Source organism: Pomacea canaliculata, linkage group LG5 (genome assembly GCF_003073045.1).
Source record: "Pomacea canaliculata isolate SZHN2017 linkage group LG5, ASM307304v1, whole genome shotgun sequence".
In the NCBI taxonomy this organism is placed as follows: domain Eukaryota; kingdom Metazoa; phylum Mollusca; class Gastropoda; order Architaenioglossa; family Ampullariidae; genus Pomacea; species Pomacea canaliculata.
In genome coordinates, this window is record NC_037594.1 from 15,292,882 (window position 1) to 15,308,444 (window position 15,563).

General features: G+C 37.8%; 1 protein-coding gene across 3 annotated transcripts in view; it reads right to left on the reverse strand.

Annotated features, from left to right (window-relative positions):
* Nucleotides 1–15,563, reverse strand: part of LOC112563743 (pleckstrin homology domain-containing family A member 1-like) — a 34,858-nt gene that overhangs the window by 17,652 nt on the left and 1,643 nt on the right. For 2 of the 3 annotated variants that reach the window (XM_025238025.1, XM_025238027.1), the window contains exons 3-13: nucleotides 12,730–12,998; nucleotides 10,073–10,132; nucleotides 9,173–9,218; nucleotides 8,773–8,870; nucleotides 8,230–8,343; nucleotides 6,421–6,621; nucleotides 4,708–4,776; nucleotides 4,196–4,257; nucleotides 3,369–3,432; nucleotides 2,812–2,892; nucleotides 2,520–2,591 (exon numbers count right to left, since the gene is read on the reverse strand). In XM_025238025.1, the coding sequence (XP_025093810.1) occupies nucleotides 2,520–2,591; nucleotides 2,812–2,892; nucleotides 3,369–3,432; nucleotides 4,196–4,257; nucleotides 4,708–4,776; nucleotides 6,421–6,621; nucleotides 8,230–8,343; nucleotides 8,773–8,870; nucleotides 9,173–9,218; nucleotides 10,073–10,132; nucleotides 12,730–12,870 (1,008 nt within the window). In that variant the 5' untranslated portion in view covers nucleotides 12,871–12,998. Of the gene's footprint in view, nucleotides 1–2,519; nucleotides 2,592–2,811; nucleotides 2,893–3,368; nucleotides 3,433–4,195; nucleotides 4,258–4,707; nucleotides 4,777–6,420; nucleotides 6,622–8,229; nucleotides 8,344–8,772; nucleotides 8,871–9,172; nucleotides 9,219–10,072; nucleotides 10,133–12,729; nucleotides 12,999–14,046; nucleotides 14,766–15,563 lie in introns of those variants that run through there. The other variant, XM_025238026.1, reaches the window with a different exon arrangement.

Here is a 15,563-nt window from a genome sequence, read left to right on the forward strand (position 1 = left end):
AACCCCCCCCCCCCAAAAAAAAAAACAACCAAAAAAAACAACCCACGCCTCCGGAAGTGCCTAATTTAAAAAAAGGAATGACTAGGCCATGACATACTCTAGGCAAGTCCCAAACACTCAGGCCTGACAAGTCACTGATATAAATTTCTTAGGCCTAAGCCACTTTATAAACATTTATAGGAATAATATAATAACAATAATAAATGAGTCCACATCAAAATGTTTGTGAAGTCCTGACAAATGTACCCATCATCTTTCTTCCACTCTGACTACCAAGCGAACAAAAGTGTGATGCAGACTGGAATTTTCTCCCCACTCTAACGCCCTCATATAGCAAAATTATTTACACACACACAGACACGTTAGAGATGCATCATAGAATGAACCAGTATAATGATAGTCAAAACTTATAAACTTCCGTTCCATGCATAGTAATCCATGCAAGTCACTAATATTGTGATATGCACTACCCTTTCAACTGATGGTAAAGTGAAGATTTCTGTGGTACAATATGAAAACTTGTATATTCTCAAAAGTAAATGTACACATCTTTTGGGTGGTATGTAAGTGGGAAAGAATTCTCTTTCAGGCCAACAAGAACAACAAAATGATGCTGCATCTTATTCACTTAAACGAACATTTAAAGACAAATAAACAGACTGTTCTTATAATTATGTTCTTCCCCAAGTGCAATATATACAAATCAATAAATATAAATCGTGACCACAGGAAGAAAGACGAAAAACAAAAGGAATAACAATTAACTTTCTTCATTAGGTACCTCCTTTCATAGCATAATTATTTTTGGTGCCAACTGCCCCTCAATTATCAGCTTATTGTCCAAATTACTAAAAACAAAAAGGTAGATGGATGAGATCATGAAGATGGAAATATGAATTTCACTGAATTCTTTTGTTTTCCTCATTTATAAAAATTTTAGTAACATTTAAATCTATTTAATGCAGACAACAACTTGCTGTACATGTGAAACACTCAATTAGCACACCACCTCTCCTGATATACCAACACATCAATAAATAAAGCAAAACCAAATTACATTCAACATGGCATAGGATTAATTATGATGCCTGAAGCCAAATGCAGTGCTGCTTCAGAACAGGAGGAGTAAAAACAGTGGTGAGTGATGCCATGTTTGAAAACAAAAGGTGGTGCTCCTCAATACAAGAAGTAAAGCTGTGTACAGATTTTAAAACAAAAAAAAGTAAATAAAATAAAAAAATACAGCTTTTTATATTCCTGTTTCTGAAAGAAATGATGTGGTAAGATAAGAGGTTCTCTCAAAGCCCAACACAATGTACCAATAATATGAAATGATAAAGAAAGTGAGAATATTTACAAGTTGCATACCCTTTTATACAATAGTGTGCAAGGTAAAGATCAGAACAAAAGTAAGAAGCTGCTACAAAACCTGAAGCACAGCACGTGGACACCACTTTACATACATGCTTTTTCAAGATTCCCGCCTCCACTTTTCAAACTAGTTACAATTGCTTTTTCTTAGGCAAAGAGATGGAACTGGACTTAAAGAAAAGGAAAATTGATTCTCCTCAAGGAAATATTTATATATTTATCCACTAAACAATTTCCCTTCCTTTAAAGCAAAGAGATTCAAAAAACGTGTCATGACATGCAAATTATCTATAAAAAAAAAGGCATGCTCTTTGGTCCTCCATGTTCATAGCAAAGCAAACATGTAAAGTATTAACACCATGCAAATCCCACAGTGGCTAAGCACATTTTATTTACAGCAAACAAAACAATGCCACTGTTTTGGTCTGAAAGGACAGGATGGCTGCATCACACTGAGCAGTAGTTCATGTTCTATAGCTCTAAGTTTTTAGGGCTAAACGGCTATGACCTAAATTATGAAAACTTGATCTGCAATTTTTGCTGACAGCTGTTGCCAGTAAATGGAAGAGCCTGGGGGGCGGGGGTGGTAAATGTACTGGGAGTAAAAAAAAAGTTGTATATGATGTGAGGTATAAGGGGATAAGGCTGATAGGGTAAGAGCTTCTGATCATCTCATTTCTCCCTCTTTCTCTAGTAAATGTTCAAGTAAATTTGTGGGGAAAATTCAATTGCTCTGAATGTTGATAACTCTGTAATGTTATGGACATTTTTTTCATGCATGTACTCATGTGTAAATTAATCTCAATCTCCTTCATGCCCTGAAAAATGTAGCCTTTCTGGAACAGGTCTCAAAGTCTTCACCAAAACACAACCATGTGTCAAATAAAGGAAAGTCTTTAAAAACTTTAAAAACACACAGGGAAATAACTTTCAACATACATGATCACAAATAAAATGCCACCTGAATCAAATGCATGCTTGCAGCTTGGATAGTTACTGAAACCAAAAGTTACACTTTATCCAGGTGAGAAAGGAAAATACAGGAACAGTGAGGTGTCCCAGGAAACAAGACATGCCTGACATATGCAATACAATCACAGGCAACACGCAGCACAGAGGTCTGCTCAGACCGCCCACTCTGCTCATACCCAGATTGGATCAGGGTATGTGTGTCCAAGGTCTGGTTCCACATGCTGCCCTCCTTCTGCCTCCTGCATTGACTGAAAAATTGCAAAGTAATTAAGTTTAAGAAAAAAAATCAAACAAAATATAATAAAGTTCCAGACATATATACACACGAACCTCCTCACACAAATGCACATGCACACAAATACAAGCACCAATGCACATTAAATGGGTAGGTTTAAAAGATTTTATGCACAGACTGCCAAAGAAAAGCATCAGCCAGATTAAATTTAAGTATGTCCTTTACAGCAATACCTTTCGCTCTTCCAACTTCCTGGTTCGAACTGCTAAGCGCACTGCATCAATCCAGCCCTGCATATCTGCTGGTGAATCACACTGTGAAAGTAAAAAAAACAAAAGATTCAACACTATGATGAAAATAAGCAATCACAAGGTATTCTTAAATATAAGAAATGTTATAATAAATGCAGCAATTTTTCAAAGTCTTAAGGCAGGAAGGATAAGAAAGCAAGTGTCTATAATACACGAATCAATACAGAATCTGATTAGATAATAGATCATTCAGAGATGCTGACCAGTTAGCTAAATGAAGCCATAATTTTCTGAAAACAATTTCACCACTAAAAGAAAAAAAACTGTGAATATAAATATCATTACTGCACATACAGTGCATTGTAATTTGCCTGTAACTTTCTGCCTTCCATTTCCTCAAATGACAGAAAATAACATTAACCCCCTTTTAATCCACCTTCTCCTTTCTTTTTCCGCAAAAGCAAAGACAACTGCACATGCACCATTCGCACTACCCACCCCTTCACCCAGACACACACATGTATGTATACAGTGCTCACCTGTATATAAAATATTCGTTTACTTGTAATTAATTCAAACAAGTTGTCTCTGTTAAGGTTCGTTCTAAAAGGAAAGAAAACAATCTTAAGTCAATCATACAGAAACTGCCTGAGTAAGATAGATGTTTTCATGGTCTTTCAGGAAAAATGTGTAACAATAAAACTGTATCTAAATGTTCTTTTCAAGATTTCTGCTTGCCTCCATCATGCTGCCCTTCTAATATAGTATTTGAAAGGTCTGGAACAGATTTTATCTATAGAAAGTGTAAACACTTTTCTGATATTATTAGTTACAGCAGTCATTTTAGGATGACCAGATGATTTCTTAAACTGAGGAAAGCAAGCAGGCTAATGAAGTTAAGGCTTCACACCCCCCGAAATAAACAAAACAGCTAAAAGTGTGTAATTTTAATTTTAAACTTTAATTATTCAATAACCAAATTATAACAGTGGGATAATGCAAGTACGAAAGAAAGCAATGGCTTGAAGGAAAACTCCATCACATAAAGTAACTCTCAAAAAATGATTTGCTTCCCTACCCATCCTGAGGGTGAAGCTTCCTCTAAATTGTAAAACTAGTGCAACAAAAGTCGCACTTCTTTATAATACTGAGCATAAAGATTTTTATTTTGACATAGATAGGAGATAAAACATAAAATGAGAGGAGGAGAGAGAAAAGGAGAAAAACAAAGAAGAAAAAGAAAAGAGCTCCAGCAAGACAAAAGAAAAAAAAACAAACCTAACAAAATTCTTAGAACTACATTCGTCTTCTGTAAGTGAAATATTTTACATGGAAATCTAACTTATTCTGTCAAAAACAAACCTACCCTTCTGCTTGTTTTGCTTCTAAGATGTCTACAGTGTGTATAGTTCTGATGGCATGCTTGTCCTACATGGAAAGAAAAACAAATACAGAAATAGTCTGCACAGCTTTCATTAACTCCACACAGATCTTAACAACTTTTCAAAACTCTTTACCTTCATGATAAAAAAAAGTGAATGAAAAAAAATAAATAAATAAAACATATACATAAGTAAAATCAAGAATAAAACTATGCTGTGCTGAGAATCTTTACACTGCAAAAGGTTTATCTAGAGATTGAGATTACTCAACACATAAGCTGCCAATAGTAACAGCCTCTATTTATTCTTTACTGACAACATTCTTTCCATTAGCACTTTCATGATATATATTCTCCATCCACTGCAAAACCTCATGAAAAAACATTGTTAAAAATAACCTCGTTTGATAAATGACATTTGAAATTTGAAAGCAAAAGGTAATCATTATCTTACTGAACAATTCTTAGAAATGAAGATACAGATATTGGCTACTCACATGTTCTGCTTTGAAGTATGACAGTCCTTGCTCGTGAAGTATAAAGTATCGCCTTTTCCAACTTTTTCTCTGAAACAAATAAAATATCAAATCTAATATGATTATCTGAGATGGAAGTGTATGCAAAGGTCTCCTGAAAATGAGAAGGAAGAAATTTTGTTGTTAAAGACCCACACAATTGTAAAACTATTCCGGTAGGTAGAGGTAATATAAATATCCTCTGTAAATTTCAGCTCCTGGAACACAGCTGTTTATTATCTAATCTCAAAGATGGCAATTTGTACTTACAGTCATGAAGTCCTGCAAAAAAAAAATGAATAATGTGTGACCTTGCAACTGGTGACATCCACATTATGTTTTGGTAAGTGTATAATAGCCAGAAAGTGGAGTCACTTCGGATAGGAGCTTCTTATAAAATTTTCTGATGATACTGCCTTGCTGTCACTTTTGTATGATAATCAACATGTTCATACTGGCGCTGTTCCTAACTTTGTACACTGGTGTGACGAACATTTCCCTGTGCATTCAACAATGACACAATGGTTCCATATCTGTGCTTAGGCTTTTGAGATTCAATATTTGTGGACGTGTATCAGCCATGCTATGGTCAGTCTTAATGCCACCCGTACTGATGTCACACATGGCTTCAGCCCAAATGGAGACTTGAACAGGTGAAGAAATTTTTTTTTTATTTCTTGAGATTTGTGTTTCGATTTTCGATTTCATGCTTAAGGCATTAATCAGTGATATGAAAGGAGTCTTTTAAGGATGATATATGTCCCCAATCAGGTATGTCTTTAAATGTTAAAGATCTGTACATGTGGAGCCACACCCAGGGTTAACACACCTCTGACCACTATGAAAATAAGAACTTTTTAAGAACCTGGACACCTATTTTAAAGACCATTTCAAGATGAGACACAATGATTCTTCCTCTTTTTAATGGCTCTGTTTTCTGCAGGAGAGGTCATTATTTTATTTCTCCCCTCCTCTCTTCCTTCTCCATGTGTGTGTGGTGAGAGAGAATGAGAGAGAGCTGTTGAAATGATGCATGTTCTTTTAAAATAATAAGGCCAGCAACTCGCTTTTTTCTGTAGTCAAAACCGTCTTTCTGTAGTTCCTACTTATTCTTACCAAGCTCAGTACCTTATGCTATTTCACAGCCTATCTCCACCCAGCTATTCAGAATTTTATTTTCTGTGCCAGGTTGGTCTTTTTTTGGGGGGGATAGAGATGTCACATCTATAGTTATGGCAGGAAAGAATGGTTTTACCTAGGGGAGGACATGGTGACAGTTATTCTTCACTAATCGCTTCAATCTGTCAATCCTCACCTTTCTCTCCCCAAGTCAGACTCATTCTTTTATGTGAGAAGAGTAATGTGAACACCCTTTAATAAGGACTAATAAGCACCTCTGTTTTTTTTATATAAAAATATGACTACAATTTATAAGGTCCTATTCACCAAAAGTAAGCACTTTTAAGGCTTTATTTTGCCCACTCTCAAGTATACAAACTTGTAAGCACCTATAGGACCATACATATCCTGAATCCCTTGGCAGGAGAGGATTGTGAAATATTTACAGTGAAAATGTTGAAACGCTCTTTTTATTTTTTTGTCTTTATGTTGGGGAATGGGTTTTCTTGGTTGTTTTTTTTATTTTCTTGACAGTCATAAACATGTGAATAAAATCTGACTAATGCAACCACTTACCACAGCCCCCTGTTTCACAGCATAGCCTGCTCTGATAGGTGTAACTGTATTTGATGTGATTGGTTTGTGATGCTCTGCACTGCTACATTCCCGCCCAAGGGCATTTAGATGTCGAGAAACAGAACTCGATGGGGAAATCTTTCCAGAAGATGATGATCGAGATTCATCATCTTCTGTCTCACTGTCCACATCTTCAGGCATCTGTAAAATAATATGTGTACAGTTAAGACACTAATAAATGAAGATAATAACTCTAATAATGATGATGCAAGTTTAAAATCAGAAACACATACAGAATTACAGAAATACTGCACATGGTTACATAGCCACAAACAACATGAGCACATTCCTCACTTGACCAGGCCATTGAGAAAGCAATAATGCCTATGGTTCATTTGACATGACAGTGAGGTGTTTGTAAATGGCATTTAAAGCTCATGTCTCAGGTTTCATAAATAAAAAGAAATGGACAACTGATTCACAGAAAACCATACTACTCGTAAACAAAGCCAAGAAGAAAACTGATGAAGGGCAGAAAGGTTCATTAAAAAAATTATAATTAGTTCTACATGAATTCTCTCCCTTTGACAATGTTGGAGACTCGTGCTTTCCTCCTTCAAACTATCGCAAAATAACTCAAAGGGGTGTCATGTTGGAGATTTGCACCAGCTGAAAATTTTTTTCAATAATTTTTCAATATGAACATTATACAAAATTCCCACATATATGTATAATTTTGATTTTGTGCCTGTTTTAACTGTTGAAAGATGTAGTTCAAACAATTTCTAAATGGTTTCAAATATAACTTAAGTGCAAATAAACAAAGGTGAGAACCAAAGTAAAAAAACAGTTCCTGTGTAGTCTTTAGAAATCTCTTCTACCTCAAGTTACAAGTACTGAATGACTTTTGTCTGCTTGTAAAACTAATCTGTACAAGTCCCTCATAGTACTGATCCCACTTGATGGATGTGAAGCATTCACTTGGATTGCCACTACAAAGAGAAACCAGGCATTTGCATGAGGATGCTGCTCTGGATCTTATGCAGAAAGCATAAAACCAATGACTTTGCATGAAGCCCACTTGCCACATTCACAGAACATCAGGAACCTCTACTTGCAACAGTCAAGTGACTTAGCTGGTCTGGTTTGGCCATGTGATGCTGAATGACTTGTTGAAGACTGGTACTTCAGAGGGTGTTTGAAGATGTGGTGGCCAGAAGAACTGGCTTATGAACACCAAAGACTGGATTGGTCATCAAATGCAGGAGCTGCTCACTATCACCTAAAACTGGCATGAGTGGTGGGCCTTGTCAGCTGTGTCTATGTGCTAGCTGCCCCAACAACTGGTACCAGTCAGGGACAAAAGATTGAATGACTGAGCATGGATCACATCTTGCTATGGTCAATGCTGGAACTGTTAATTGTGCTTAATTCACTTGACTATGACATCCTTCTCAAGAACCTTCTTGTGATCTTTGGCAGTGTCTTGAACTGGTTCTAATTTATAGACTGCTCCACATCTACACATGTGGTCTTGAAGTGTGGGGTGCCTCAGGCCTCGGTTCTCCTGCCATACACTAGCTGATTTGTCTGCATGTTGATGATGTACAGCTGCTAACATCTGGCCCCACTCTTCAGCAGGTCCACCAGCACATAACAGTGACTGTGAATTAGCAGAGGAAAATTCAAGAGATGATCCTTCCCCTTCTATCTGCACTGGCTCTATTGTTAAAAAATTACCTAACCCTTTCACTTCAATCTGTGACTTTTGAGCTTACAAATAAGCTTATCATAAGCAAGTCCACATACCTGCATTGGCATCTTGCAGACAACACCTCCAATAATTTCTGTGACATAACCTGTCTGGCTCAGGTCACCAGCATGCCACTCAGTTCCTTGGTATGTCCGTTCATGTCGCGGGACCTAATATGTAAAAAAAATTAAGTTAGGAAAAGTTATCAAGCTATAACAAGATATTATACATCAGAATCTATATGGACAGTATATGCAAATTTCAAGATACACATACTTGCATGATTTGACAGCGTACTACAAGTTGCTCAGTTGATGTTTCACAGAACCTTACAAAATTATATTTTGTATCTTCAACAAGGCTCCTCTATTTGCCCAAGTGTTCGACTACAGTTAGTGCAATGAGAAGCATGTGAGTTTTTCTTTAAGTTGCACTCTTTTCTGCTAGCCAAGTGAATTCTTCTACATTACTGTTATGAACAAAATCTTCTGATTTTTTTATTGATGTAAGATGATTTTTGAAAATCATTTTAACACATTTTCAGACATTCAATACAAAACTTGTAGACACAACCTTCCTGAAGGTAAGGAGAAACCTACTGTGATTTTGCTGGCATTATTGAGAGCCTCAATCCACTCCTCCATGCTATGGTCATCTTCAGCTTGTAGAAAGTACTGCCGTCCCGCGACACTGACAACTGACATACAACAACTAATGAAAGCAGGCTCAACTGCTTCCAAATTAAATCAATTTCATTCTGATGTCAACATTTAGTAAAACTGCATAATTCAAACAAAAAAAAGAAAAAAGAACCTGAAGATGATAGTACAACAGAAACTGATATGGCAGATTTCCCACTGTTTCTGAATATTGAATACTGACAAATTAAAATGGCTTATTCAAAACCTACTACATGATTAAAAAGACATTGCAGCTATAAAATAGTGAGGAATGAAAACAATGTAACATCAATTAATAATGTAGTATCAATTAACTTACCAAAGCAATGCGGCACTTTTGGTCTCATCTTTCTGGCATCACCAACCTAAAACACACACACACAATGACGATATACATTAGCATACTGCAAACTGGAGTGGAAACTCTGCCCTAAATACTAAAGACATGAAGCAAACCAAGCTTTTTTTATATTTATGCTAACAGAAATATTTAAGAATGCTACAATGCTTAAGACAAGTTAAAATAACTCATCTGTGCTTTGCCTTGTCAAAATGAAAAGAAACCAACAAAGCATAATTTAACATTCCATTACTGAATCCTTCTGCCATGGCAATTCTTTACTGCTTTATCTATTAGAAACCCTACCTTTGTTAGCTGGGTATAATAATGGTTTTCTTCATGCAGGTAAAACTACTATTATTTGGGCCATGTACCTAATTTTAGAACAACCATGACTTGTTATCTTTAGACTCTTGCTGGCCATTTGGGATAAAATACTTCTTTTACAATCAGTATAGTAGGCATGTATGCCTGTATGTATATGAAGGTGGGGGAAGGGAATTGGTGTTTTACGCTGAGGCTATATCATGGCAATGTATGTATATGACCACACACACATGATGAAGGTAATCACTAAATGCATAAATAATCACCTGAGTGCACGTTCTGATAATGAAGAATGATTTTAACTATAATCTACTTGCTTCGCTATACTGTAAAATCAAATGTTAGCTTTAACTTTTATTTTCTTGTGTAAAATAGTCAAAGGGCTGTTGATGACAATCCTTATCAATTATTATGCTAGTCTCCTTTATTTCTAACAATAATAGTAGAAAGCATGAGTTGACTCTTAACAATATTATTGAAGGCGTGAGATTAAACCTTAAATATATATTATTATTGACTGTCTAAAAGAAATATTCTACTGTTATGCCATACCTTATTGATATACTGCAAATAGATTTCACCCACTGGATTCCTCCATGATTCTGGCAGGCTCTGAAATCACAAAACAAAATTAAGCATAATATATCAGTTGGATTACGAGGATAATAATATTAATAATGATAATAAAAAGATATTACTAAAATCTTAAAGAAATAGGGGTGTGAATTTTCTTATAGCTCTTTTTTGTGTTTTCCACCTGTTTAGAAAGCAAACAGCTCCGCGGTTAGAGTACTGGCATAATGTATGCGCACTAACCAGTTTGATACCCTTGTGGCACAGGGTATTTCAAGTTGACCTACTTGTTGAATAGTTACCTGACCCTTAAGAAAAAAATGGTTAGGGAAGGAAAGTTACAGAGGACAAGGAGAAATGTCTGACCCCCAAGTAAAGATTTATCTTAACTTTTTTTTCTCATAAGTTTCTCTACAGACCTGTCATTGAATATCAATTAAAAATTATGCCAAAAGCCTAATCTAAACCCATCTACTTCTGCCCCAAGTCCCTAAAAAAAAAAATTCAGCATTCACTGTTTTCCTGTTCAATCTGCCACTAACCCATCTCTTTCCTCCAGTCAGTCACATAAATGTATCTGTTTACTTCATTAAGAGCCATGTGGGCGTACCTGTTTGCTCATTCATGTATGCAGACAAAACACACTCATATACATCCATATACACATTACCTGCTCACTAATGCATGTATCAACATGTACACTCTGCATAAAAACTGTAAAGGGATGACATTTTTATCAGTGCTAAAAAGGCAAAATAATTTATTTTCTGTGCAGCTAGTACTGAGTGTATGAAAAGATATTGGGGAATGTTTGCATACATGTTAAAATGGATGACCTAATTTCTAAAACCAGGTTGGTAGACTAGGCCGGCTTACAAGACAGCTGAAGGTTGGACACTTTATCTGTGCTAGGCAAACAATACCAGGACAAGGAGATACTGATATTACTAAGTCGCTTGATGTCCTAAGACATAGTAAATCCCTTCACTTAGGCAAACAGTGAGGAGTATAATACGATCAAAGCAGATTCGGTAATAGAAGTCCCTACTAGTTTGAGCACTATTACAGAACAGCACATAATTCTTACAGATGCATTTAGTTGGCTCCACAACAGTAGATGGTTGTTAAGCATTAAAAGACCATTGAAGTTCATATCAGGCCTCTTATAGAGAATGTTTTGAGGATGAATTTGAGTCAAATGTGGATGTTAATTACTTTCACAGTTATGTATAGGGTCAAGCCTTCAGAGCTTGTAAAAACTACACTGCGGAATGGGTGGGAAGTATGTATAGATGGCACAAAAAAATGAATTATTTCTTCATTTAAATAAACTTGTAGGAATAAAGCCACAAATCTAAGTATGTATGGGCACTGACATATCATTAACTTTGGCAACAGAAAATACACTTTTTGCTAGAGCAGCAAAGTAGTCTAAAATGATAGCAAAATAAAATCACCATACAGATACACATAAGAGACTATTGAAAATGAAATTGAAATAATTTTTCCACATTTTAAACTTAATTTAGGCTTTGTAAGTCTGACCAAGACTGTACTATGCTTTACACTTTTAGTAACTTCATCTGACAGCTGATTTTCTCAGGAACAGCCTGTTTGCCTTCTGAGTATGCAAAAGGCACTATGTAAGTGTTTATCACCCTTTTCATTTGTTTATTGGGGACAGATGCGATATTCAATTCCCCGCTAACGCTACTCAAGACATATGATGGGAGCAAGTGGTTCCCATTAAATATGCTGAAACGCAAAGTCTGATCAATGATGTCATTAAGTTTCTTGTGTCTTTTTATCAACACAGATTCATTGACATTTATGCTGACAAAAGCCTGATAAATTTGAGGCAAAAGATTTAAGATTTGGGAATGAAAAGGAGAGAATGTACAAAATGCAAAACATTTTTGGAAAATGGTATAAACTACATTTTATCCACCTTCAAGGACTTTCATCTTTACATGCTGAGTTACTGCCATATATATAATTAAGACTGCATCTGACAGATATTTTGAGATGATTAAAACCTATTAGAATTATACACTACAGTTGCAACAAATGGTTTTTTCCTATTTAATTTCCTCATGGTATGTACACAGTAACTGCTAAGGAAACATAAGGAAGATCTAAATGATTGCATCTGAATAAAAGCACACAGAGACATATTGTAGAGCAGCCTCCTGCAAATCGGTTCACAGGAATTCATACAATCAAGCTCACATGTAATCAGATACAAAACGTACGTTAAAAGAATGCATGCATGTGCATAATGTACATTCACACTACACATTAACAACATTGACCACATTCTAACTGTTAACTCTTAAGAGTTCAGACACCTTTAGTCAAAAGACCATGTTCACTATGAGACTGCTATGAGTTAATGAAAGTTTAGATCCTCTAATACAATTGAGAAAATAATATAAGAAAATGAATCTGTGGAAGAGGTTGCATTTAGTGGATCAGGATCCAACAAAAGAAAACTTTGCTTCCTCATCTATCACACTACTTCCATGGGCAGCAGGAGAAAGGGATAAGGAAAAGAGAGAGGTGGGAAACAGAGGGAGGGAGAGCGACTCACAATGCTCTCTAACAAAACTTTTAAAACTATAACCACTTTGACCCACCAATGGGCTGTCCATGTAGTAAGCAAACTTTCGGTTGGCACTGTCAAGGATGAAATAGCGGCGGTAGAAGCTGCCGCTCATCTCTGTCTCCTCGATGTTAAGGAATCCACAAAGCCGCCCATCTCGGTCAGGGTGTGGCATTCTGCTCCAGCCAGCTGACCAGTGATGATAAGGCCTTGATCGGCCTTAGCCAGGCCTGATCACATGACCTTACCACCAGCTCTCAAGGCTGCTGGGTAGATGCTTGGCCCAGGCCTGCCTCTGCAAAACTAGCATTTATGGTTGACTTTTGAGTGTCAATTCTACTCATTAAATTTGTTGCCAAAAATGAGTAGGTATATGCATGACAATGAGTTTCTAACACCTGGCTATCATGCAAGAAAATAATGGATTTATTGATACCGGAATGCATCGAATCTAGCTCAGAGTCACTCATCTCTTGCCTGTTCACCAATACTGTGTGAACTCGCGTGCATGTGTGCTTGTGAGAGAAAGAGATAAAAAAAAACAGCCTATACTGACAAAGAAAATGAAGTATATCTGTTTGTGTGGCCCTATTGCTTTCACTTTGTTGTGTTGGTTTTTTTTTTTCAACACATGCTCCAAAAATCGTGGAACAATCAGGTTGATTTTAAAATTTATGAAAGAATTCACAACAGTTTTAAGATGCTGTATCTGTATGCCAGCGTCGGGTGACTTGGCGGGACTGGTGTGTCTTGATCGCCGATGAGCCACAGTAGATAATAAGTGTTAAAACGGCGCGTGCAGGTGCACAGGCCCGCTTCACGCACAGTTGGGAACCTGGGAGGAGGTGGGTGTAGCTGCACGGAGACGGTGGGCGCTGGCCCGGCGCCAAACACTCAACACATGCCCCATTACTATGCCCGGGTAGGGGTGGTAGGTATAGTGGTGGAAGCAGGCAAGCAACGCGCGCACGGCACTGCAAGATGCGAGTACTAGAGCTTGGAAACCAGTCTCTCTCCATACGGGAGTCAGCGCACTCGGGACTTCTAAAGCCAACTTCATGCCTACTTCAACTCTCACCGCGTTGCCACTTATCCCCTGCACACCGGGTCGTCGGCTAGTCGTCTGCTTCTAAAGCCGGAAAATTACCAAGCTGGGGCCCACCCTTAGAGTTGTCTCGTGTGATCTTTCGTTAAGCTGCCTACTGTTTTAAGATGTTTATTTCCCAGGTAATTTAGCTACCTTCAGCATTAAACGGCAGAGTAAAGGGAAGATTAAATAACTGACTCCCTCGATTAACACCAATTTTATGCTGCACCGATAATATTTTTCAACAGCGCTGAGTGCACTCACCTTAACAGTTGAGTCCGTCTCAGTAACGTGAGTGCAGCTCAAAATGGATCCCCTACGCTTCCTGCAGTCGTTGAGATAAGGTGTCTCTACGATTCGTCCTCGAGTGTGCACATCCATACACACGTGCTGTCACGCATGCATATATTCTAATTACAGTCTTACAATACAGGGCACACACAGAGAAACACAGGCGAAGAGTGTGCGAACTAGATCCTGCGATCTACGTTAGAGATAAAGTTCAAGAAAATTTGTCTCTTTTGTAATCAATTTTTCCTTCGAGCCTTTGAATCTCTCTTCTTTCTCACTGCGTGCATGGATCTTCTGTTCCGACTCTTATTCCCAAACCACCTCTCCTTCTACCATTACACAGCAGCTCGTACTGGCATCCTACTTCCTTGAAAGTTGGCGTGGAAACTCAAACAAAACCCGGGAACATGCAGAATGGGGAAAGAGAACAAAGAGGAAGGGGATAGGGTGTCGAAGCAAAATATTTTATGCCTGAAAATATTTCAACTCTCATCGAAGACGGAAGGAACAAAAGTTGCGGTCAGAACTGAAATAACTTGTTAAGGACGTTCTGAATGTACGAAACCGCATTAACCTGTCACACAAAGCTATGCGCAAAAAAAGGTCTATAAAAGGTCAGCAAAAATAAAGACTACATACTTGACTTTTAACCTTTCAGACAGGCAAGTTATGGCAGCTGGAACGCAACACATCATCCCCAAAACTCAGTTTACACTTTATACTGACGAAGAGTCAGATTCGTCGCCCTCTCTGTATGTGTGCGTATTCCGATTGTCAGCGGACCGATCAATGATATGCTAGATGACAATCATGAGGATAATCTTTCTGAGACTAGCAATAACACATTGTGGCGGGTCGTCACATACAATAACAAATGCAGTTTGTATCCAACCCTTCCAAGGTTTCCCGTGACCACGCATCTCGTGGTCTTTGCAGTTTCGTTAAGACTTCCGAGCATCACTATCTCACAATAGTCTCCCAGCCCTCTGCCACTACCCATCACTGTGTGCTTTGATGAACTGAAAAGGAACTTTTTCTGAGGGGGATTTGGGGGCACCTGTATGTCATCTCAAGGAAGAAACTGCTGGCGAGTACTTGGTAGGAAACAATTTCAACCTTGCGCCAAAGAAAGTTGTGAGAGAGTGAGAGAGATGGGGTGGGGAGGGGGAACAGCTGAGTCTTAAAAAAGCAGAAGCGACTGAAGCGTTGGTCGCGTCGACACTGCTGGCACAGAAGACGGGGCAAACTGCGCAGCTCCCGACAACAACCTCTGCCAACCACTCTATGTGATCGCGACTTCCTGTACACAGCTTTGGCGTGTCTGTACGCACCTGCCTACGTTCTCGTCCCTCCCATCCCCTTCCACCCCAACCCCTACTCCGCCTCAGTCTGCGATTTTTATTTTTAAAAGTAGCTTCACTCTTTGTAGGCTCACCCCAGGTATCTCGACCGAGAACTTATTCTGTTCAATCTAGCTTCTGTGCCACGAA